Genomic DNA, 25,515 nt, shown 5'->3' with positions numbered 1-25,515 from the left:
TGCCCTATAGTGCTTTGCACATAACTGGCACCCAATAATTGTTGGTTGTAATCATGAATTAGCCCTAACTTCTAATATCCAGCTAATTAACTTACTCAAGAGCTACCTTCCCTGTTTCCCTTATAGAGCATCAGTTCTCATAATGTTCTGCTTATGTCTATCTCCCCCACTTAGTGTGAAAGACAAGTAAGAGACAAAAGCATTTAGAAAAGACGATTACTTGTAAAGACAGGGAAACTTCTGTAGAACTGGATCACTGAATAATACAACAGAATACAAAAGAAATGTAACAGAATACAGGAGAAATCTAAATGTGACATATTCCAAATTTCTGTATTCAAAAGTCAGGGATCAGTAATTTTCATTAGGGAATCAGTAATTTTAGGAAAAGCTCAAGACTTCATTCATTTTGGAGACCAGATGTAAAAGTAGTTCTGCTGCTTTGTTTATGTCAGGGCTGAAAGTGTCCTGTTATTGTTTTTCCTTCCTGTGGGACTTGATGTTCACTCTTAAAAATGGTGATAGGGCAGTTTAATTTTTGTTTCCACAGCTGTGAGCAGCATGAAGGCTGCGACTGTTCCAGTTTTATACCTTATCGCATCCCCTTGCTGGCACATGTTAGGTGTTCAATAAATATTGGTGGAATGGATATGATCACACCTTATGCCACAGTATTTAAATATGATTTTAACTGGCTAGGGAGCTGCATCAGTTTCCTGTTGTGGATTGGAAGAAGGGCTTCTATAGAAAGTAACCTCACAGGGCAATCTGACCAAAAATTCCTAGCTGGGCAAGCAGGTCATAGTGGGTAGTTATTCCCCAGGCATAGAACTTGTTTAGTAAAAGGCCTGCTTTCCCTTAAGCAAGCCCCGTCCATGGCTTCTGTGCGCCTAAGTTAACATACCTTTGAAAAGAAACACACTGCTGCCCGGTTCTCATCCCCAGAGGCATGTGTTGTCAGTTTGGCTCAAATAGACTCTTAGACAAATTCTCTATCGGTTTGGACATTTCTAACCTGGCCACTGTTTTAATACTTTCTGCAATTCTTAATTATGGTATTCCGAACTGGGCACTCCTTAAACTGCCTGTCCACAACAAACTCGAGAGGCTTTTACTTCCACATAAACAGTGGTTGGGGTTGGGGTTGGGGCGGGGGCAGGGGGAACGGATGTCTGTAGAGCCTCGTGCGAGGAGCAAGACCATCAGTCCCGGTTAATAAATACAAGATTCTCACGCCTGGGAACTGTCCCTCAGCGAGGCGGGTCATCCTGCCTGTCTTGTAATGCCATTTAACACCTGCCATTGACATCTCCCCACAGCCAAATCCCAAGGGTCCTCGTGTGCACCCCAAGCCGCGCCCCCAAGTCCCCCGCAGAAGGATCCCACCCCACCCCCAGCTGGCGGTTACACCCCAGGGAGCAATGCAGAGCGACTCAGGGCATCAAATAAACAAAGTAAAACCAGTAGTCCCGAGGAGAGGCAGCGTTATTTAGGCAGCCGGCTACTCCCCCAGAGTCTCCACCCTGGGCCCTGGGCCCAGCGCCCAACACACAGACGGTGCCCGGCTTCAGGAGCCCGAGTTTCCTCCACGTGTCCTGTCTTCCCAGCAGCCTCCACTGCTGCCTGAGGGAGGACACCTCCTGACAACTCGCGGTCTACGGACTACGACTCCCAGCAGGCACTGCGCGCTTCTCTCTCTCCGCCCCCAACCAAAGGATACGCAGGCGCTCTGGGCTGCCTCAGCGAACTGGACTAGCGTCGGCTAGATGCAGTCCCTTATGGGATTCGTAGTTTTTCTGGCGTTAGCTGGGCCGTCAGTCAAAAGAACAAGAACTACAACTCTCGGTGGCCCCAGCGTGATGAGCCCGGTCACGTGTCAGGGGGGCCGCCGGGCGTGCGTGCCGCCGTTGATCCGGTGTTGCAGTGAGGAGGTGCTTCTCGCCCGTGTTGTGTGTGTGTGTGAGTGAGTGAGAGAGCGAGTGAGTGAGTGAGTGAGTGAGTGTGTGGGGGACTTGCTTGTTGTCGGTGACTTCCCCCTCCCCTCCACCCTTACCCCTTCCCTGCCGCTGCTGCAGTGGCCGCTCCCTGGGCCGTAGGAAATGAGCGATAACGATGACATCGAGGTGGAGAGCGACGTGAGTCCCGGGGCGTCTTCCTTCCCTTGTGGGTTGTCAGGCGGGGACAGCGGCCCAGGCTCTCGGCAGGGCCACCACCGCAGGGGGCCGGGCGGCGGCCGCCGCCTCCTTCCTCCCACCCTCCGGCTGAGACCGCCTCCATCGCCCTCCTGGCTTGCTCCCCTCCGGGCTCCTAGCCGAGCGGCCTTCAGAGACTGGAGGTGGGGAGGAGACCTGCGGCCTCTGGGATCCCCACCTCCCCTGTGGAGGAGGGTGCCGCGGCCTCCCGCTCCCACCCTATCCCGCTCAGGATACTGGGGACAAGGAGAGGGTGCGCTCAGGATACCATTGTCCGATTCTGGGGAAAGGGACGGCGCTCAGGACCTGCCCGGTCGGTCTGAGATCCCTTCCTCCCTTGACCCGTGGATCCTGGGGGGTGAGGGTGGACGGAGAGGGGTTGGGAGTGCCCTGATGTCCCAGCTGGGTCCGAGGGCAGGAGACAGTGCTCTGGCCCCCTCCGGCCTGGGTCGGATCCCGGAAGGCGGGGCGGCGCTCAGGACCCCCCTGTCCCGCCACCGGATCCCGCTGGGGATTTGGGGGTGTAGGGGAAAGAGGTAGGGGGGGGGTCGGGCTTACTCCCCACCCGCCGCTTCCTCCGCCGCCGGCATTTTCTTTCTTATTATTGAATGTGAAGTATAAAAATAACTTCTATATTTTCTATTTTTTTTTCTCTCTTATTCCAGGAAGAGCAACCGAGGTTTCAATCTGCGGTACGTCTCCTACTCTCCATTTCATTTTCATTTCTGTTCAGTTCTAGTCCTTTTTGGGGTCAGAGAGAAAAAAGATCATTCTATTACTTTTAATATTGTAGTAAACTTTCCTGTTAACCGCTAAGGTGAGGTGGGACCTTGTTCTGGGGTTCTAGGTTGGAGGGGGTGTTGCAAATCTCATAATTCTAGATTCTCAGGTGATAAGTTCCAGTGGCTCTAAGTGAGAGGAGCTGTATGCCAAGAAATGAATCATTCTGTAGTTTTCAGATGGGGGAATCTAGCTGTCACTGTATATGTTGGAAATGAGAAATGCATCATTATGAAGTAAGTTGTAGTATTGTTTCAGGGCAGTGATCAAAAGATTTACTTTGGCACAAGTAGGTTCTAAAGCATATCTACATAGTTGTGTAAAACTGAAGCCATATGCAGGGATCACCTTTAACCAAAAGTCATGTGACTGCTGTAGACCTGTAGAATGTACATGGTATTATTCTAATGCAGAAATTGGAAATGTAGAGGAGCCAAAGGTTGAATATGAAAGTGTCACATACAGCTTATTGTGGTCTTGACTATATTGGAGTTGAAGGAGCAGTATTAAAGAAAAAGAAAAATTGTTGAAGAAAAGTGGAATTGCAGAGATAGTTTTGCAAAAGGCTGATGGTTGAGACTGTACAGTGTTATCAGTAATTTCTCAGGGTTTTGATATTTATGTTCTCAGGAGATGGTTTTATGGAAATAGATATGAATGTAGATATGGGTATAGATACATACTAATCTCATGTCTTTGGAGACTGGGACAGTACTGTGGGTATTCCATGAATAGAGGAGAAAAACAAACAAATCAGAATCAGAGAGGGGGATAGAAATAAGTATATCACTGCCTAATATTTGACAGCTGGAAACAGCAGAAGTGTATAGAATGGGGGTCAAAACTGTAGATGCCTCTGGGGGCCCCAGGCAATAAAATAGTCAGGTACAAAGTAGAGAGCAGAGGTGAGGACTGGGGTACTAGAGAACAAATGCCTCTGCTAAAAGGCAGCCGCTAAACTCATTGGGTTGTTATGTGGGAAGGAGGGCTCAGTGTTGCCGGATTTTCCTATTTTTAAAGAAAGATTAAAAATCTTTTTTTTAATGTTATTTTTCTGATTTTTAAAATCATGTGTGTAGGGGACAATCCATTTGTTTTGGGGGCTCGTTAGAATTTGTAGTATGTCTCTCTGATACCTCTGGTCAAAGAATTTAATTACCACAGGGTAAAAGCAAGCCCTCTTACTTATACCTGCATTAGAGCAAGCAAAGATTCCGTTTGTACAAGCAAATAGGCATTAAGAAAAATTTTATTTATTGAGAACTAGTATTTCCATAAAATCTCAAGATGCAGTTATTCCAGGGGCCTTAAAAATTATCCCTGGCTAATATTCACTAAAAATGAATTTGTTTTATTTCTCCTTGAAGTGTTGTCAGATACTTAATGTTTATACATATATTTGAAAATTCCATTCCCTTTTCTTTTTTCCAGGAACTATTAACCTTAATAATGTGAATGTGTAGTTTCATGTTTGGGACCCAATCTGTTTAAAACATTTCTTTTTCCAAGTCTTCAGTTCTAAAGTCTGCCCCAGAGCTTGATCAGGGTTGGAGAATAGGGATTGGTTAGGCATCCTTTGCAGAATCATTATTTGAATTGGAATTACATTGGCTTTCCAGTGAGAGAAAAGTTTTCTTTGTGAAATTTTGGCTTGAATTTGAAAAGCTTTCTGCTTTTCAAAATATTCATCCACATGGGTGTTGATGCTTTATTAAATTATTAAAATGTTTCCACTCTCCTAGAATGCTAATCTCATTGTTTTGTCTAGATATTTTTAGTTTGGTGTTAAGGTGCCTAGGGTTTTTCTCTTTGATTTTGGTGGGTGGGCAGAGGGTTTGACTTTTTTTTTTAATTTGACACATCTACTTGCTGAGACTTAAATATTATCTGGCACAGGATTATCACAAGAGCATAGAGAGAAGAAGAAGTAGACAAGTTTTATATCAGACAGTAATCATGTAGGGTAAAAAGGATTTCAGTATTTTTCTCTGAATACATGTTTAGTTCCTGACATTTAGTATACATAATAAATGCCTAGCTCAGAAGAGGATGCTAACTGAATAACCACATATTTAGGACTAAAGAAGAACTTTTAAAAAGTTATTTGGAAAAGGTTCTGCTGGCTCCTCATATGAAAAGAAACATTCATGTTTTGTAACGTCACTACAGTAGCTACGGCCTTATTGCGTGAGAAATGTAGTATACTTCACCAGAAAAGTTAGGAAGTGAAGCTAACTAACAGAAAGTGAAACTGATTTGACGAATATTTTTTTTCTGTTGCTTCAGTGCAAACGGAAAACAGCTTCTCCAGTGACCAATAAGCTGTGTTAAAGGAAGTAACCCTAAACAATATTTTTATTACTAAATTAAATACATCTCAGAATCCCATTGATGTTATTTTTATTTTTTTGCATTTTAAAGATAATTTTCTGGTATATTTCATGCAAAGTGATCTTTTAATTTTACTTCTGTTTGGGAAATTTCTTTTGGAAAGAACAAAAGTATACTAAAAGTATGGGGTTAGTATGTTGGTCAGAAAACCCAAGGCCTTTTTCTACTTCTTATTCTCCAGCTGACCATGTTGCAGTTACAGTATACCAGGGGGGAATAAAAACAGATTTGTGTGATTTCACTTCTGGACCTTTCTGGTATGAAATATTGTTAACTTCTCAGAGCTCTTTGCTTCTTTAGGAATTGCAATGTATTCAGAAGGGAATGAGCTTGGTTGCTTTTGAGACTGGAATTTACTCAGGAAACTACTACTATCTGTTTTATCTGGAATTAGTTGCTTGGTAAAGTGCTGTACGATGCATATACTTTGTTTCTCCTTAGAGTGTTGACAGTGATACAGAAATGCCAGGTTTGTTTCATAAATATGCCTGTTTGTTAGAATAAAGGGTGTTCTTAACATTTGTCTGTTTCCAAGATGCCAATAATGGTGAAATAGTTGATCAAGGAATCCAACTTGGTTTTCAGTTATTTCAAAAATTTCCTTATCAAGGCATTCTTACTCTCTTAAGTGGCTATAGTACAATGGCATATTTGGATAATAGTGTTCTTAAGTTGTTTTAGGCACCAAATGATTGTTTTAAAAAAATTTTGAAAGCACATATGTTTATTGGATGTTAGAAATGTATAATAGGCTTCAAGCAGGAGAGGTGTTGGGAAGATGAAATGTATAGCTTCCTATTAAGGACCTTAGTGAGTTTCTCATTCTAGCTGCCCATTACTTCATGTTCCATTTTTCATGTTGATTAAAATGAGTTGCTTAGAAATTCAGTTTTATTTATTCTACCGTCTTTTCCATCATCTATCAGAAGTAATAGATTTTTTTCTGATGAGAATTTTGAGCCTGTGTATTTTCAGTGTTACTGTTTAATAAGAATAGCTTATTAATAATCATAAGCAACACTATCTTCCCTCTAAAAGCAACCTTAAATTTCTTAAAATTAGTAAATGTTTAGTGGGCAACTCTAATTCCCTATATGCTGAGAATTCTTGATATTAGAATGAAGAATACTCCTCTTATAGACTGGGTTAGGTGTGAGGTAGCCTACAAGAAATGGCATTGTTCTGGAGAACCTGTGCATTCTTCAATAATGGAGTATTTATTTTCCCGTGTTATTTGCCTACTAGAACTTGCAGAAAATAAAGCTGCTGACTGATGTAATGCCTTGGATGAAGATGCATTCTCCATGCAATAAGTTGGAAGGAAATAACTTAAAGCGATTCCCCTCAATTTTGAACAGACCTCCTTAGCTTGAATGACCTACCTTCTGCCAGTTTAGCAACTTCTTGGCTAACAAAATAATGTTTGCTTTCAACATTTAACAACACTTAAGATACGCGTGCTTGTTAGTGTCAGAGATGGACAAATTGTAGGTGAAGATTTTTATTCTGGCTGCCAGTATGGAAAGTTTGGTGGAAATAAAGCTGAGAGGCTGAATAAAAACGTTGGCAGAGATGTCAAAGCTGGAAGCGATTTGGTGCTAGAGTTCCTGTTGAGCATCTGTGGGCCACTCTTCAGTATCGCTCAGCCTTTTAGTATTCCTGTTACCTTGGGATGCCCTGAAGGAAGGATTTTCTGGCAGAAACCACAAATCCAATGTACCCAAAGAGCAGCAGCATCCAGCCATTGCTCCTGTAGGATATAGAAGAGAGGTACCTGTTTGGGGCCTGCTGTACAGCCCGAGAATACCTCTGGTGTCTCCTAGAATTTGTTTGGTACGACCCATTTTCATAATGGGGTATCTTTCTCAGTACAGGTGAGAGAAAGCTGGCTTATCAGAGTTGAGCTTTATTTGTTCAAGACACAATTGTTTGGCCCTCTTTTTTAGTTTAAAAAACAAACAAACTAGTTTTAAGTTTGTGGGAGCATTTCAGATTCCTTACACTGGGATCCTTCACCCAGTTTTTGATTCTCAACTCTGAAGACAGTTAACAAAGCAGTGATAAGCCTGGCAACTGGCCCTCCACTTGGATGAATTGGTTGGGGGGTGTCAGGGGTAGCAGTGTTATCTGGCCAGAAGGATCTGTAGTTTGGAAATGTTTCCCAAACAGAATTCTCTACCTTGTGTAAGGGTTTTTCATATGTTCTTTTAAGCCACTAGAGGTGTCACTTAGTTCAGAGTTACCTAGAATTAGGCATGTTAGTTTTGCTTTAAAATATATATATATATATATATATATATATATATATATATATATATATATATTGCTTGATTTGAGAGAGAGAGAGACATCGACTTGTGGTTCCACTTACTTATGCACTCATTGGTCGATTCTTGAATGTGCCTTGACCAAGGATCGGACCCACAACTTTGGTGTATCAGAACGACACTAACCAACTGAGCTACCCAGCTGCAAGCACCAGTTCTGCATATTTTTAACTTGCTCTTTCAATTGAGGCTGGCGGGGGGAGAAAAATACATCATTGCCATTGTCCCTGAGACCTTTAAACTTGATTCTGGTTAAGTGTAGCAGCTTGGGGATGGATATGGCAGCAGGGATTGGGCTAAGATTCCGCTCTTCTGTTAGTTAAATTGGACCTGGAACCACCACAGAAATTCCATCCACTACTTTGAGAACAACAGTCCCCAGCTCAGGCTTTCTACCAGGCAGTGGACTGCTGCCTTTCCTTGTTGAGCCAACTTCTCAAACTTGGCTGGTTCCCCAGATGAGAAGCCAAGATTTCTGCTGATGGTCCTCAGCCAAGTTCACTTACAATCCTCTAACCGAAAGACTTGTCCATTTGAGTCCTTTCAGGGCCCAGTGAATGGGAAGGGAGTAGTGTATTGTGGGGATGAATTTGGTATTAGATTATACTCAGCTCCACCCCTCTGGTGTAGGCCTGAGCGAAACCAAGTTCACTTGAGTCTAGCCTTTTGAGATCTGCAGGGCTCTCCCAAAAAGAAAACAGACAATTAGAATTTTATTTGTATCAACAAGAGGGATTGTGGGTAACTCTGGTGTCACTGCTTCTGTGCAAAGCTCTTAAGCTGGGAGGAGGGCCAGGAATCAGGGTGATTTAGTAGACCAGAGTATCTTGGGCTGCTGCTGGAGACCAAAGCTGGGCGATTAATTTGCATGTAAATAAGCCAGTTTAGGGAGTATGTAGCAAACACTGGAGAGGCAGATAGATGCCAAATGCCATCTCTCAGCCTTCTAAGCTCTATAGGTATAGTTCAGGTTAGAACTTACCTGTGATTAGAGAGAACAGTAAATTAGAAAAGGGCTAGGTACTTAAATGTGTCTAATTCCTTCAAGCTATTTCATACTGCTATTAGAGGTATCTACAATTTTCTTGTTCTAATGTTGTGTGATACAGTGTACTACCGCTAGCCTCAGGTTACCTCTCTAAGCTTGATCGTTGCTCAGTTCCCCATAAATTTCCTATATCACTGAAGTTCACCAAACACTCATTTTACAGTGAATTTAGACTTCAGAAAATTAGGAGGGCTTTATAAGTGCTCTAGGCATCTGCCCTGAAAATGAGCGCTGTGTTCTAGAGAACCAAGGCTGTGATGGGAACCATTTTTCCAATTTGGCAGAGCTATAGGTGAGGTGTTGTGCTTGAGAGACCAGAAAGTGACTAAAATGACCACAGCTGCTCCCAGCCTCCTCTTCCTCTGTAATGACTCAGACTTTTAGGATTAGATAGTAGAATTTCAAGTCCTTTCATTCTCACAACCCTTGTTTTTATAGATTTTTGTCTGTGCATCTTGTCTAATACAAGGATTCATTTGAGGCTTGCTTGTGCTAAGTCAAGTTATTTTCTCTTGTTGCTTCATTTTTAAAATTCCTGGCTCTCTGTCTGGGTTGATTAAAGCTACCTGAACTTCCCATATACGGATTCGGTCCTTAGGTTAGCTCAGTGCACCCTCTCGTATTGAGTATAAATTCTCAGTGTATTATTTTCCACAATTCCCAAGGTGTAGATGTAATGTTCTTGCTTAGCTTGAGTAACATTTGTGCTCCATTTGGAGGGAATGCCCCTTTAACGGGGACCTGCTGACACACTCTTGTAGTGCTCTCCAGCGCTGTCTTGTCCTCCTGAAGCCGGTATATTTTGCCGTATCTGATTTGTCGGCAGTCTCCACCCCTCTCCAGCTGATTGTTGTTGTTCTTTGTGAGGCTAAGCAAGACAGGATAAAGACTTTGGTTCCTGGGTATTTAGACAGTGTGGAATAAGCATGACCTGCCACAGGTGCCTAAGGATGTTTATTCAGAGCCTGTGCACATCAAGAGTTGCCATCTAAGAACTACCTTTCAGTCACAGCCTGTGTGAGGGGAATCCCTTGGCAGGATGGCACCTTGGATCCACTTTAAAAAGATAGGATCTCAGAATGCAGTTGGCATCTGTATCAGCTTTGTCAGAATGATCTCAGATTCGTGCATCTGGGTTTTCCAGAGGTTTTAGTTTTAGCGAGCTGGAGACCAGAGCACAATCATGGTCATGGGCTTCACGTGGAAAGAAGCACAGCACCAATGCCCTAACTCCTGTCCTGGGCACCTGCCATGGGGAATCACTGACTTACAGTGGGGGTGATCACACCTTATGAAGGGGCCCACTGGAGCTTTTCCCAGGTGAACCTCCCAACCATGGACTGGTGCCTTTTCTGTCACATAAGTAAATTGTGGGGAAACACTGATGTAGGAGAGTCACACTTTGTCCCCCTGAATAACTTTTATTTTACTTATGCATGAGCTGGATGCATCGAACTACTTTGGATGTTCCTGTCACAGGCTTGCTCACCCCTTTTTCCCCCTTTAGCAGAGCCTAATTCTGGAGACCTAACTGCCCACCTCGACAAATCCTTCCCAGCCCATTCACCAGGGACTGCGCTGACAGCATATACTTCCAGGCTACACCCCACCCACCTGTTCCAAGCAAAAGGAATGACTTTGCCAATGTGCTCTTTCTTCTAGGCTGACAAACGGGCTCATCATAATGCACTGGAACGAAAGCGTAGGGACCACATCAAAGACAGCTTTCACAGTTTGCGGGACTCGGTCCCATCACTCCAAGGAGAGAAGGTGAGTTTATTGAGAAAGCTGGTGGGCCATCACTAGCTTGGAACTTGCTGTGGTGTGGGGCTTAAAAGCACATTTCACCTATCTGGAAAGAAATGGAGTTAGGAATATTCAGGTGATACGGTTTCCTTAATTTTTTATTCTCTGAGGATCATCACACACCTTACCTACCATAGTTTATCCTCAGGAAACAATGTGAGTTGCTGGTAAGACACCAGTAGGAATTGTCTTTTAACTTAGTATTATTTGTAATAAATTACTCATTCAAGAAATTATTATAATAATACGCTATCGTATAGAGAGTAAGCCCATAGTAGTTTGGGATAACACTAAGGATTCCTGAGGTCAGTGATTCCCTAGACCTCCATGAGAATTTCTTTCATATGGCTCAAAGTTAATACTTATCTTAAATGAAACCTCCCAGGAATGTATGTGAACAATCCTGGACACCAGTGATCTCTCTGTTCCAACAGCTGTTATTTCAAAGGCTTATAAAAAGCATTTTAAGCTGTAAGACAAAAAACTTAGGTAAAGAGCTATGTTCATATTAAACGGAAGAAAAAAAATACTGATTTTCTTTCCCTCCTTCCTTCCCCCCCACTGGTGGCCTTTCAGAGACTAATGTTTTCTCTGGAGAGGGAGACACCACCTGTTTCTACATTTGGAAAAGTTGGAAGCTTTGAGTAAAAAGCCTAGGGTTAGGGTCACTCCTTGGGATTTGGAGGAAACATCCATTTGCAGTTAGTTCCATCCTTGACACAGAATGTAGCTGGCCACTCTCTGCTGCAGTTCAGTGGTATAAGTGGCAAACAGGGAAGAGGACCTGTGTTTTTTTGGTTCAGTGATCCAATGTTTAAAGAAGCAGTCGTTAGAAAAAACATTGCTGTCAGGTGTGCTTTGAATGAGTCTCCTGATTTAACTCTGGCGGGGGGGGGGGGGGGGGGGGGGGGTTCCTGGGTTGGTTTGGTTATCCAATCAAACTAGGAACCATTATGGTTTCATTTTGTGTATACTGCCACTCTGGTAAGGCATATACTTTATACCTTCCTTATCTGAGGTGTGGCTCTCTATGTGGCTGAAGCATTGGGTAGGTCTGACCTTTATGAAAACAATAAAACAGGCCATGTGAATACCTAGTTATTGCAAAACCAGAATTTGCCACGGGTTAGGCCTACTTAGTATTGACATGGTTTAATGGTCTTGGACCAAGATTCTTACCTGGAATAACAACATTCCTGGGCATAACACTGTCTAAAGCACCACAGGAAATCTTTCTGATGGGGACAGAGACTCACCCTGTCAGTCAAAGTACTCACGTGCAGCCTGGCCGGGCGTTGGCTCAGTGGTTGAGCATCAACCTAGGATCCAGGAGACTGAGGTTCGATTCCTGGTCAGGGCACATGCCCAGGTTGTGGGTTCGATCCCCAGTTGGGGTTGTGCAGGAGGCAGCCGATCAATGACAACTGTCTCATCATAGATGTTTCTATCTCTCTCCCTCTCCCTACCTCTCTCTGAAATCAATAAAGATATATTAAAAAAAAAAAAAAAACAAAAAACAAAGTACTCACGTACAAAGGATTATCTTCTGTGCACATCTGAACTGTTGACAGATAATACTTATTCATACGCCATGGTATCACTTAAAATGGCTTTGGTGAACTGAATGGACAAGAACTGCCTTCTCCTTTAAGTCTCACATCTAACCAGGAGTGGTGCCAAGGCAGTGTTTCCCAAGACATGGCCTGTGGACCACCCACATCAGAATCACTACTAAATCTGCCTCTCTGGAGGCAGGCCTGGGGATCTCTAATTATAGCAGGCAGTCAGGTGATTCTTAGGCATTCTTAAGTTTGAGAACACTTGGGGAGAAGCAGGCCATAAGAGCTCAACTATGCTTTTTTTCTTTATCCAGCCTATTTTACATTGCCGTGACATTCTTCCTTAAGTCCTTAAAATCACATTATCCCAAATCCTGTTGTCTCCTTTCTTCAAGGAAGTTGACAGTTTGAATTTGGTAGCCTTACACACTGAATAGTTTGTCATCCATTGTACCCTATTTATTCATTTGTTCACTCCCTCCATTCAGCAAATATTAAGGGTCTGCTACATGCCAGGCACTGTTCTAGAATACAGCAGTGAACATAAGAGGCAAAAGTAGAAGCTCTTATTCTGGTGAGGAAAAGATAGAAAATGAACTATAATTTTAAAAATATATAGTATGTCAGATAAGTGCTATGGAGAAAGTTGAACAGGGAAGAAAGGGTCGAAGTTTTCGTTAGGGCAGACAAGAAAACTCACTGCCAAGGCAACACTTGAGCAAAAATTGGAAGGAAGGGAATCATGCATCTACCTGGTGATGCATCACAGGCAGAGGGAAGGCGACTATAATAGCCCAGAGGCCAGAATCTGGGAGCATTCCTGGGCCCAGCAGAGAGAACAGAGGCCAGAGTGGCTAGAGTGGAATAAGGAAAGGGGCAGTGGCAGGAGATGAGGCCAGAGAAGTAGACTAAGGGAGGGGAGTGGCTGAGGGGCCAGGTTTCGTAGAGCCCATCAACAAAGCCCCAGCATGGAAATTTATAGGTGCCTCTCTGATTTCAGAATCCTGCCCTGTGTTTCGATTCATATATTTCACACTGAGCGTGAATAAAGGAACTGGCTGTTAGCTCTGGTTAAACCCCAACCCCTTTCCATCTAAATTCCACAATCTTCATTAATCTCCTTGTCTGCCAGCACTGTTTCACAGATCTACAGGGAGTCTTACAGAATACTTTGGTTTCTCGACTTCCGAGTTCTCACTAAATGTTGCAATTTTTTTTAAATGTGGTATTTTACCCAAAGGAAATTGGCTAATTCTTTATTTGGATTGCAGTAATTAAGGTTATGACATTATGTGAATAATCATGAGATGATTATTTTACCCTGTTTTAGGGATCTTAGGTTCTTGAAAGAAAAGTCTCTGGTCTCCTTTGTGACTTCTCATTTAGTATTTGAACTAGCTGTCGTCATATGTGTCCTAAACTTTTTAAAATTTTTATTTTTTTAAATATATCTTTATTGATTTCAGAGAGAGGAAGGGAGGGGGGAGATAGAGATAGAAATATCAATGATGAGACAGTCATTGATTCATTGATCGGCTGCCTTCTGCACACCCCCTACTGAGGATCGAGCCAGCAGCCCAGGCATGTGCCCTTCCCTAGGGAATCAAACTGCTATCTCCCGGATCATAGGTCGATGCTCAACCCCTGAGCCACACTGGCCAGGCTAAGCCTTTTGTTTTTTAAAAAGAAACCAATACTTATTGAATTGGATCCTTGGGGGAATACTTGTATTAAAAAAAAGTTTTACGCATGAGACACAAACTCCATTTACCCTTTGTATCCTGTATTTCTACTATAACATAAACATTATAAAGAATGGTTGGTTACCTTTTGCTTAAGTGAAAAAAATCAGTGATGACTAACATCTGTATTGCAGTGTAGTTAAATCAGCACAGCAATTCTATGAGGTGAGTATTTTACTACTATTATAATTACACAATTGCTACTGCTACTTGCCTCTGCCATTATTACTGTATCAGAGGTAAGGCAACTGGCCCAAGATCATTATTCTAGGGGACTAGAAATAGATCATGGACAGAGACTAGAACTCAGGACTGCTGATTGTTAAGGTTTATCTTTTTGCCATATCATAGGGGAAAACAATTTAAGAACCCATGTGCGTCTCAGCTTATCATAGGGTTTCTTCCTGAGAAACCCATCGTAATTTTTCATAAGTCAAAAATGTATTTAATACACCTAACCTGCCAAATGTCATAGGTTAGCCTAGCCTACCGTAAATGTGCTCAGAACACAGTATCCCAAAAATGCTGGCAACACAGTGCACTGTAGAGTATCCATTATTTACCCTTGTGATCATGTGCCTGACTGGGAGCTATGGCTTGCTGCCACTGCCCAGCAGTGTCATGAGAGAGTATCATTCTGCATATCACTAGCCCAGAAAAGATCACTGTGTATCATTTTCACATCATTGCTTAGTTGAAAAATCGTAAGTCAAACTATCGTTAAGTCGGGGACTGTATTTTAAAGAAATTTTACTTAAGTATTTATATCTTGTTTTTATATTGGGAGCTTCCCCTAGATAAAGCCAATAATCTTGGCAGTATGTCATACTGAGGCTGCTACTAAAATACTCTCCTCTGAATTGGCATCTGTAGGTAACACTGAAGTGCAGAGAGTTGGGGATCATTTAAAGTTTATAAATTTTTCTGAGTCTACATAGCTTCCCTGAGAATTCGACTGTTAAAGTTGGCAGCCCATTTGGGTTTTCCCATAGTCTCCAGTGTTAGCAAGTGGACTCTTGAACTCTGTTGTTTTAGTCTTATTTCCCATGTAGTTTTTCAGCTGGACGTTCCACTGGGATAGATGGGATGAAATAAGAACTATTAGCTAGTCAGAGTAAGGGGAGTAAGAGCGAGAACAACTGTGGCTCCATTTTTTATAGGAAGACATTACTTTTCTTGAACAGAATTCTTTGTTTTTAGGGTCCTAGGTGGGGTACTAGGGAGAGTTGCCCAAAGGCTTGCTGACACAGAGCTCATCCTGTTTGTGTGGGGGGCAAGACCTGGTAGCCAGCCCATCAGTTTGCCTTTACATGGGGATATAATTATGTGTACCACTCCGTAAGTTAGCCCCAGCACCTGAACCAGAGTGATTACATCCAGTAACACTGTCTCCTTAGCACAGTTGACTTTAGTGAGAGAAGGTTGTTTCAATATTGCCATTTGTAGCTGTATAGCGGTTTATAGAAATTTCTCATCTTTTAAGTCCCTTGCTAAATGCCTGTTTATTATATTTACTCTGCCAGGCAGTTTTGCTCTGGATTTCTGCTTTCTGGATAGAGCTGTGTTAAAAAGGGGGAGCTCTGGCCAGTGGTTGGTTGAGTGTCATCCTGTGCACGGAAAGGTTGAGGTTCAATTCCCGGTTAGGGCACATGCCCAGATTGCAGGTTCAGTCCCCTGCCGGGGTGAAGGTGGGAGGCAACGGATCAATGTTTCTCTCACATCGATGTTTCTCTCTCTCCCTCTCTCTCTAAAATCAATTTTTTTAAAAAATATTTTTTTAAATTATTTTTTAAAAAAAGAAGGAACACAACTTAAAATGAAAATAAAGAAAAACAGGAAGCAAGCATTAAGTTCAGAACTCCTTCATTTTGAGTGAGAATGTGAGTACACTGCCTCTGTCAGCTCCTATCACAGACCCTGGCACGTGGGTAATTCCCAGTAGGTAACTGGAATGAGCGCCAGAGGAAATAACAGGCTTACTTGGTCCTTTAATAAAAACGAACAGCCAACATGGTTAGAGGGTGTCTGCTCTTGAGGGTCTTGCTCTCTTGTTGGGAAAGAGGATTATTCCTAACAATTAACAATAATAAGATAACATTCTGAGCATCAAATAAGAGGTTAAAACCCTGAACTCTAATCTGTTTTATCCCCATTAAAGCCTGGTTTTCTTAACAGGTAGATGTTGGCCCTATTTCTTCCCTCGGGGCCTGGGACTCAGTAGAATGCAGAGTGAGTGTTTATTAACTGAAGGGAGGAGTCCCCCGTCCACCCTGGCCACATTGCACTGGGAGAGGCTCATTCTGGTGGACACCTGTTAAGGCAGGCAGTTTCTTCAGCAGCACAGTGTCTATATCATATATGGACTGCTAGAGGGATTATCTCTTAAATGAAATGTAAACCACAACTCTAGCAATTTCACCTCATTATTCATTAAGGTTATTACCTGGCCAGACTCCAAGTTGGGCAATTATATTCTTCTTACATCTTCTATATCTTAAATTATTGTCCATAGTTGCCCAAATCTCCCGTAAGCTCTGGGCTCAGCAACTGTAAATGTACTGATTTATTGAATCCTTTGTAAACTGTATTTATGTGCTGCTGAAAACCTCCAAGGGCTTTTCAGTGCCCATCAAGGTAAGGACTCGCATTCCATGTTCTCTAAGCAAGGCACCCAACTTGCCCTTCTGCTTTGCGTCCTTCCCTTATTGTGGGAGGGTGCACACCCTCCTCTGTTTCCCCAGGAATGTCATTCTCACTTTGTCTGCGTTCTTTCCTTTCCTCGATATCTAACTTCAGCCTTGCCGCCCAGGTGACGTCAGGGTTTTGTGGTGAGGAGGCCCACTCACAGGCTCCCTAGCCTGTGCACGCTCCCTGCTTGTGTGCCTTCATGCGTTTCTTCCTGCCAATCAGTCTTCCCCCGCCACCTTCAGGGCCCATATCTAACACTTCCTCCCTTTTCCTTAATGTGTGTAAATAAAATAATGATTTTATTTTCTTTAAAATGACTAGTGCAAAATAAAACAGGTGTCAGTTGGTGAGTCAGAAGTAGTTCTTTTTTCATTTTCCAGGATATGGCATTTTGAGTATTGGGGCAACAAGGCAGTTGTTAACATCAACACAGTAGGATCGGATTTTGACAGTGAAGAGGAAAAAGTGGTCAATACAACTAAGATCATTGTTTCTCGAGTTAGCATTAGGACTCTAGGGAACGGTAGTGTTCCTAATGTTAATAGTCTAGTACCACTCTTCCTTGCTTCTCCCAATCTGCTTTCTGAAGCAACTTGAAGTTCCTCACAAATTCAGGCTACTGTGATAAGATTTACAACTCCAGAAATGTGTGGAGCTCCTGCCTTATATGAAAAGTTTTGAGAACCACTGCCTTAAATGGGATTTGGTAACCTTGGATGTCATCCTAAGCATCAGTGTTAACCACTTCAAAAATCATTTGAGGCCTTAAAAAGGTACTAATTAGAATGAAACTCTTGGGTTTGGGGCCTTTGGTTAAATATATAGTTGATTCTTGCTGCAACACGTGAGGTGGGTTCACTCTGTTCCCAAGCAGAGGTCTGTCAAAGTGGGTGCATCTGGAGGCTGGATTGACCCTTTTCTGTCTCCTTGTTGCTGTGGGCAGGGATGGAGACGTGCAAGCAACTGCAGCACAAGCTGGAGACGGGGCAGAAATCTGTTGGGCCCCTTGGCCAGACTGGGTCTTCTCCATTTAGGTTTTACTCTTCTTGAGTATGAAGCCACAGCAGTTGGGGACTGTCGTTTCCCCTCCCCTAGGGCCAGGTTCAGGCAGTTCTCAAGCTGTTTTACATCCTCAGGCTCTTCTCCATTGCTCCTTCTCTGCTAGAAGCCTATTTGGTTTTCACATGTCTTTAAAAGAAAAACAAACAGCCTTCCTTCAGTGCTGCTATAACTCCAAGCTACTTTTTTTCTTCCATGTCTTTTCAACCTAAGTCCAAAAACTAGTCTTTGTATTTGCTTCAGCTTCAACTCACTCCTGCACCCATAATCTGTGCAGAGATGAATTACCTAAACTTACTCCTCCAAGAAAACCACCCTCACCAGGGTCTTCATTGACAGCCTCATGGACAAATCAGGCGATTCTTTTATAGCCCTTTTCTTCCTTCTCAAACTCTTCACAACAGTACTGCCCCTCTAAGTCTGTTGATGTTTTGTTTTCGTTCCAGGCCTCCTCTGTGTTCCCAAAATACGGATGTTTTGGAGGCCTGGGTCAAATTCTGTCTCTACTATCTAGTAGTTATGTAACATTAGGTAAGTTATAGCTCTCTGCCTTGGTTTCCTCATTTATATAAGAGAGGAAATAATACATCAGCAGGTTGGGTGAGGATGCCTGGCAGTTAGTAAGTACTCAGTAAATATTAGCCATTGTCATTATCATTATCATCATTTGTATCTCATGTGCAACCATGGCTTTGGAACAAGATATGGCAAGGCTGTCCAGTGTCCTTTTGCATGGCTCCCAGAGGTGAAAGAGAAGCCTGAGGAGCCACTTTGCATTAATTCACATGGCTACGTAGGAGGTCCAGGACCTCTTGAGTCCCCTCAGCCACAGTTCTCCCTGTCTCAGGGTTGTGTCCAAGCCTTTGAAGAGATATGTTTCTACTCAGAAAGGCAGAATAAGAATTAGTGCCTTCTAATTTTAAAAACTAGCATGAAAAAAATTATTCAGGTCCTTACTAGTTATCCAGAGATAAGAGTCGATCTGTGGACATGTTGACTTACCATGTACTGTCTCCTTAGTCACACTCACGAAGATTGCTGACTCAGCTAACTGATTCTGTTACAGAAAACAGAAACTGAAAGCCCGGGGCCACTCCATAGTCCATGCCATAAAGCCCAGCGCTCTTGCTGGCCTCATAGTACACTGTTCACATAGTATAAAGTCATAAAAGCAAGGAAGGGCCTGCCTACACCTTAATCCTGTGGCTGGTCACAAGATCTTATATGGTTCAGAACACTGGGAGGAGGGAATTTTGGATGAGTCTAGCATTTTCTGGCTTCAGCCTTTTCTTTTTCTTTCTTGAAATAGATGTACATGTAAATTTTCAGGAGTTCTATATTTTATGCGTTAAATTTTTGTTGTTGTTGGATTTTACTTCTTGTTGAATACTCCGGGGAGAGCAAAATAAAGTTAATCAAACCATTCATTCTTTTGGACTTGCTAAGGAATCAGGCGCACCTCAAGTGGCCTTAGGTTCTTCTTTGGGCAGGGAATGGAAGATGGGCTGTGCTTAGCATTCTGAAGGCCTTGTGCTGGGTTTACTAATCCACCCTTTTGGGGGGACCTTTTGTTCCCAAGGCATTCTGTGTCATTCATTAAAAGTTAACACCCCGAACATTTGCAAGTGTTCTATCGTTCAGAGATTTTTGCTTTTTTTTCCTTTGTCCTAGATTCAGATGAGTAGTTAAATAAAAGCTAATGTCGCTTTCTGGGAACTGTCAATTGAAAAAAATAGGCAAATTTAAAGAGAGTCTGCAATGTAAGTAGGCATAGCAATTAGATCAGTGATGAAGTGCATAGAATTTTGAGGGCTGGATGGTGTCTGAGAGAAATTCTAGTCAGATAAGGAATTGCTACAGAGAGAAATACTGTGCTTGCCATCTCGAAGCCCGTTAATGCCAGAGCCTAGGCTGCACTGTCTCCTGGATTCCTAAATTCTTCCTTGCCGCTCTGCCACCTATCCTACAGTACTTATTTTTAATCCCATATCTAGCATCCAGAGAGGCAGGGTATTTTAATTAGTCCTTTCTAATTATGTGCCCTTTTTTCTCTCACTTATTCACCTAATAATTAGACCCTAATAAGTGCCCTTCGGCAGAAATGGGAAGCAGCCTCTGAAGTGGCTTGCAGCCAGAGTTGCGAGCTCCCATTGCTAGGTGCTCTCCTTCCTGCATCAGAGGTGTGTGCGCATATGTGTGTGTGTCCATGCAGAGCCAAAGCCAATGCCTGGCACACAGTAGGTAATCACCCTAGTGAGAAGCCACCTTTCCTGTGGCCTTCCTAATCTGCTTAATACCTAATCTGTACTACTCAAGTTACAGTTGGTACTGCCCTGTGATTTGTCTGTGTATAGATATATTTATCTCAACTAGGTAGTAAGCAAGCATGTGGGCAAAAGAAGCCATGATTAATATATTTGGTTTCCCCAGTGTCTGCTCAGTACCTTGCACATAATTCACACCAGATAAAAATGGTCGAATAGGAACATTTTCCTTTTGAGGAAGTTGCCTTATGGGTGCTATAAGAGGAAAGCCTGGAAATTCTAGTACCTGTGGGGACTGGTGAATAAACCCAGGCCTTGCAAACCTCTCTGATACCCAGCCCAACCTGAGATTGTCAGGATTTAATACAAGTGGATTTAGTTTTGCTAGGCTGAGTGGGCATGTTTTCTTTGCCCCTTTCCCAAAGGGGCTGCATTCTGGTTACTTAGGACCCACTGGGGTTATAATACAGACTTGATCAGGTATTGCCCTACCCTGAGTAAGATGCCTTGCTACTTCTCAGCACCTTGGGTGGCCTGAATGCCACACTTCTACTACTAGACTACCCTGCCTTTGGCTTCATTTCCCTTGGCTTTGTACCATTCTACCAATTCAGCTGGTTGGCTGCCTGGCCATGTTTGCAACTGGAGGGGATCTTCCAGGCAAATGTGACCTCCAGGGAGAGAGTAATCTCACATCCATTTTATTGGTTTGTTGACTTACTCCTCTGACAGGCAGTGCCTAGGCTACCCATGGCCATGGTATAGGTGTGGTTGCTTCCTGAAGGGGCCCAATCTCATGCCCTTCCTGTGTTGACATCAAGCTCTGACAACTTTCACCATAGTCTGTTTAGCCAGGAAGGCTGAAATAGTGACACAGCAGAGTGACTTAGTTGGAAATAGTTAACAACGGTCTGAGGGTTTGGATGAAACCTAGGACCTTAATGAAAAACTTTGTACCCAGTCCCATCCTGAGCCAGCTCCAGCCGAAATCTTGCTCTTATCTTTCTGGAGCGGCTGCTTGTAGTCAGGCCCTAGCAGAGAGTGAGTGGCATAAGCTCTCAGTTAAGTAGTATTTTCATGTTTTCAGACATAGCCAGGCTGAAGACTTGAAAGCAACGTAAAGAACCAAAGGGGATGGGAGGAGTGGAGTACAAGTTCAGGAGTCAGACGGACCTGAGTTTAAATCCAGGCTCTACCACTGTCTAGCTGGTGATTTTGAATAAACCAGTAAACTTCTCTGAGCCTCGGGTTCCTGTGGAGCTACCTGAGTGCTGGTGAGGTAAGCTATTTAAAGCACTTAGCACCTTGACTGGCACAAAGAAGACTCTCAGTAGCAATTACTTTGTTTCCTCAGCCTTGTCCCACCTCACCTTCTTGCTTCCCTTCCCCCAGGCTGCTGTTGCGGAAAGATACAGTTTCGTCACTGCTTGAACTAGGTCTTTATTTTGTCCCCTTTGCTTTTTCTCGTATTGCAACAGGCATCCCGGGCCCAAATCCTAGACAAAGCCACAGAGTATATCCAGTATATGCGAAGGAAAAACCACACACACCAGCAGGATATTGATGACCTCAAGCGGCAGAATGCTCTTCTGGAGCAGCAAGGTGAGCACCTGAGCCTGTGGGGCAGCTGGCCCTGCTGTGCTCTGGCCATGTCAGGGCTTTGCACCTGGGCCTGCAGAATCAGAACCAGTTACGGAGTGTGTGCTCATAAGCAGCTGCGGCCCTGCTTCTGAGTAGCTGAGTGGTAGAGCCGTCCTGAGGAAGGACCTGAGCCGCCAGTGAGGGAACAGTGGAGTCTAGGGCTTGGACATCTGGATACTTTTTTCTGAGCTGATCTCTCCCCTTCTTGGGGTTAGGTGCTCTGCCTATAGTAAGAGTCACACCTGGCATCAGGTGTCTCAAAAGAGCTAAGGTCCTTGGATTGGAGTGTGCTGTGTAAGTACCAGAAATCCAGGTGTTCAGGGACAGTGAGCTCTCCCATTGTCAATGGTAGTCCAATCAGGGCAGCCTATGGGCCAGGCCCATGCTGTTCTCCAATGCTCACATCCGCCTTTTCCTACAACCACAGGGGAAAGCGAGAGCTGATCAAGTTCTTTGTTCCTGGGGAATTCACTTCTCTTCCTCCCTCATGGAAGATGCAAGTAAAAAGAAATGCAAGTAACCATCTGGGTTAGAACACTTCAAATAAAATAAACTAATATAAATGGGTTCACCTTGCAGGCTCAAGATGAGCTGAACCAAGGGATGGGTAGAGGGAGGCAGCAGTGGGTTGGTTCCCGGGCCGAGCAGCCTGCATGTAGGGGCTATGTGTCAAAAGGCCCAGGTATTCTGTGTGTATTGGTGACTTGCTTCCAAGTGTCCAGCTTGTCTTTCCAAGTGGATCTTGTACATGAGAGCTAAGCCAGAACTTATCTTTGGCTAATACATCTTATGTCATCCTTTCCTGCTGTTGTGTGGCCTTCACACCCTTATGGATCCTAGCATTGCCAGGCCAGCTTCTCCTCTGTCACTGCGCTGTTGGGTCCCACAGGGAGCTCATGCTCCTGTCTACACTGGGCTTCCAACGCAGGATGATGACATCACAAGCCTTCTCTTTAGGGTTGAGTGGCATTGCAGATTAGCTGGCCATGTACACTGAGCTCAGGACTGGCTGGGAAAGGAGGAGGGAAATGAAGTGTGCTGGTGGAACAGCCACCAGAAGGGAATTATTTGTGAGCCACCCTGAGCCTCGGGCCAGCAAGCCCTTCGGAAGAACAGGCTGGACCCTGACCTGAGACTCAGTTACTCCTCTAGTCTCCAGAAGGCTGTAACCCGCTCGCTTGGTTGCTTTTCAGTCCGTGCACTGGAGAAGGCGAGGTCGAGTGCCCAACTGCAGACCAACTACCCCTCCTCAGACAACAGCCTCTACACCAACGCCAAGGGCAGCACCATCTCTGCCTTCGATGGGGGCTCGGACTCCAGCTCAGAGTCGGAGCCCGAAGAGCCCCAAAGCAGGAAGAAACTCCGGATGGAGGCCAGCTAAGCTCCGCGGGGCAGGCCAGCAATAAAAACTGTCTGTCTCCTCCGTCGTCTCATCCTCCTTTCAGTTCATCTTTAGAACCCTCAGAACCATTTAAGAGACTGTATTTTTTTTCTTTTCTCTCTTTTTTTAAAATTTTATTTTTACGTAGAAGCTCTTGGACAACAGCTCTCGTTCTCCTTCCCCATTTCCACTTTTTTTTTTTAATGTTTCCCTTCAGGGATTCCCTGTCCCCACCAGGAATTTTTAAACCAAAACACCCCAACTTGGCAGCTTTTTCTGTGGAGGACAGACGGCCGGCCGGACCTCTGAGCACACGGTGTCCTGACCACCCACCAGCTCCTCCAGCCCTGCCGGGCACAGGCCCGGAGGACTCCTGCCCCTCCTAGGCCTCTCCTCCCGGGCCACCCTCACCTCTGTTTGATAGACTTTGTGAATCTGTGGACTGCTCTACTTTAAGAAGATGACTGGTTTAAGAAGTAATCAGAATTAAAAAGCTATTTATCGCTCCTGTTGAAAGACCAGATCCTTGAAGAAGTTTGTGGTGTGAAAGGAAATGGGGACAGATTTGCAGCGCAGAGTCTTTGGCCTGTTTCACTCCTGCTTCTCAGCCAGCCTTAGGGGAGGGCCGCGTGACACTCATGTGGTATGTGTGGGGGACATCAGCAGTGAAGTGGTAGGCGCCAGAGGGTGCTAGGGGTGGGGCAAGGAGGGAGGATTGGGTGGGGTAGAGGTTTTGTATTGAGGGCCAGTGATGATGTTTTGATATTTATTTCCTGCTACTGAAATTTGAATCTGAGTGAATTGTCCCTATTTCTGATGATGTCGGTATTGCAAAGCGACAGATTCATAAAGTAATGATCAAATCTTCCTTTCTTTCCGTGTGTATTTCTAAGAAATAGAGCCAACTGATTTTGTATGTAAATACCAAGAGCAATTTACCTGGTACTAAACCCGCACCCCAGTGCGGCCCCTCCCACCCTCGCCCACTCCCTTTCCGACTGTTCTGGAACCTGCCCCACTGTGTGATCCAGCCCTGGTTCTGGCTGCAGTCAGCAGATCCCAGTGAAGGGTTTTGTGTGTTTAGGCCTCATTTCTTTGTCTTTTTCCTACTCCGTCCCTGGCATTTGCTGATTTCTAGTGTATACTCTGTAGTCTCAGTTCGTGTTTGATTCCATTCCATGGAAATAAAAAGTATGTTGTACATACTGCCGAAGAATTGTCTTGCAAGTTAAGGCTCCCCTTTACTATAAGACTATAAATAAAAACTTATTTTATCCTTCTTGGTGGTGGTGTCTTCTTGCCCTTGCAAAGGCCAAGACTGTTAAGACAAGAGCCCTGTGGAGGCCACTGGGCCTGTGTGGAAACTTGAGAGAGGAGCAGAGGTCGCTTAGATGGCCTTGCAGAGCTGAGAGCACCCAGAGCCAGAGCAGTTCCCTTTTTGTTCTAAAGGCTCAGCTTAGCCTGGCAGGGCAGGGGTGGATAAACTGGCGGTGATGACTTTGCTCATCGGATAGAAGCTTTTAAAGTTCCAACAGGGATGGGGTTATCCAGGGCAACATTTCTAGATCCAGTTCTTGTTAAATAAATAATCCTTAGGGAATTGGTAGCCCAGAGCTGTGGGTTTGGGTTTCTCCTGGTAATGAATGCCCAGTTCAAAGGCAACTGGTGTTCTCTAGGACCTTTTAGTTTCTAGAGAGTTCCAGCATTGTTAGAGGAGGCAGAGAGCTGGCAAGGGCTAGAAGTAAAGGAGGCTTCAACAGCATCAAGCTAGGGACCAGCACCAGCCCACACTTGTTTGACGTTAAAAAGAAGAGGATTGATGGCCAGAACACAGCTCAGCTTTGATTTTCCTGTCTGGCTGGCAGGATACAAGAGAGTGAAGTCAAATCAGTTCTTTGCTTTGTCACTTTCTTTAGACTGGTAGTGCTGGGACCCCTATCAGTAGGATGTGAGATCCATAGTATCTCTTCTTGGTTAATGGGAGTTGGCATGTTTCTACAAGAGGCAGTTTGTAGCATGGTCGACTCCCCCACCCCCAACCATGATTGCTGTAGGGAAACAAGGATGTTGGTGAGCACATCCCATTTATTAAAGGCACTCCATTTCAAGACAAAAAGAAAAGGCATAAGAAACGTTGGAATGAGAAGTCAGGTGATTCCTTAATTTCTCAACGTAGGCATGCTTTCCTCCTCTTTTTCATTGCTTTTTACTATATCCCTTTGTATGTCTGGCCTTAATTATAAACCCCAAATCACACACAGCTGGCTTCGTCAGGGTGGGCATTCAAACCGAGCTGCAGGTTCTAAGCTAGGGGATGAGATGGAAGGAGTGTGAAGCTGGGCCCCCGTAGGCAGGGAGCCTGCACGGGGATAGGCAACGTCCCTGAGAACCAGTTCCTGGCTTCAGTATGTTGGCTGGACAAGCAGTTAAGTTTTAGGCTTCTCAAAATTTCAATAAACCAGTTGGAAGAAAAGAGCCACAACGGATAGCTGATTCACCTGGGAAATCAGAAGCACTTGACTGACTTGTTGAGCAAACTAGCAAGCTGTGGGGGAAGGTGGTGCTACCAGGAGCAGCTGCCTGGACAGGAAAACAAGGTAAGAGACCTGGTTATTCTCTGGTTTGTTCTCAGCGCTG

General features: G+C 44.1%; 1 protein-coding gene across 9 annotated transcripts; it reads left to right on the top strand.

Moving 5' to 3' along the window:
- Positions 1 to 1,738: 1,738 nt before the first annotated feature.
- MAX (MYC associated factor X) lies at positions 1,739 to 24,158 on the top strand. 9 transcript variants are annotated; one of them, XR_013999519.1, is made up of 6 exons: positions 1,872 to 2,135; positions 2,858 to 2,884; positions 10,401 to 10,508; positions 21,335 to 21,458; positions 21,925 to 22,009; positions 22,691 to 24,158. XR_013999519.1 is itself a non-coding variant. In XM_081146811.1 (6 exons), the coding sequence occupies exons 4-6, from the start codon at positions 21,420 to 21,422 to the stop codon at positions 22,876 to 22,878; spliced, it is 312 nt and encodes a 103-aa protein (XP_081002937.1). In that variant the 5' UTR covers positions 2,178 to 2,505; positions 2,858 to 2,884; positions 10,401 to 10,508; positions 21,335 to 21,419; the 3' UTR covers positions 22,879 to 24,158. The 9 variants fall into 9 exon arrangements, 5 of the variants coding, with proteins under 5 accessions (XP_081002933.1, XP_081002935.1, XP_081002936.1 ...); XR_013999520.1 differs by having other exon boundaries at positions 21,925 to 22,025; XM_081146811.1 differs by lacking the exon at positions 1,872 to 2,135 and adding an exon at positions 2,178 to 2,505.
- The last annotated feature ends 1,357 nt before the right edge of the window (positions 24,159 to 25,515 follow it).

The sequence above is a fragment of the Miniopterus schreibersii genome, assembly GCF_964146895.1.
Source record: "Miniopterus schreibersii genome assembly, chromosome: 1".
Taxonomy (NCBI): domain Eukaryota; kingdom Metazoa; phylum Chordata; class Mammalia; order Chiroptera; family Miniopteridae; genus Miniopterus; species Miniopterus schreibersii.
This window is presented reverse-complemented; position numbering and strand designations above follow the sequence as displayed.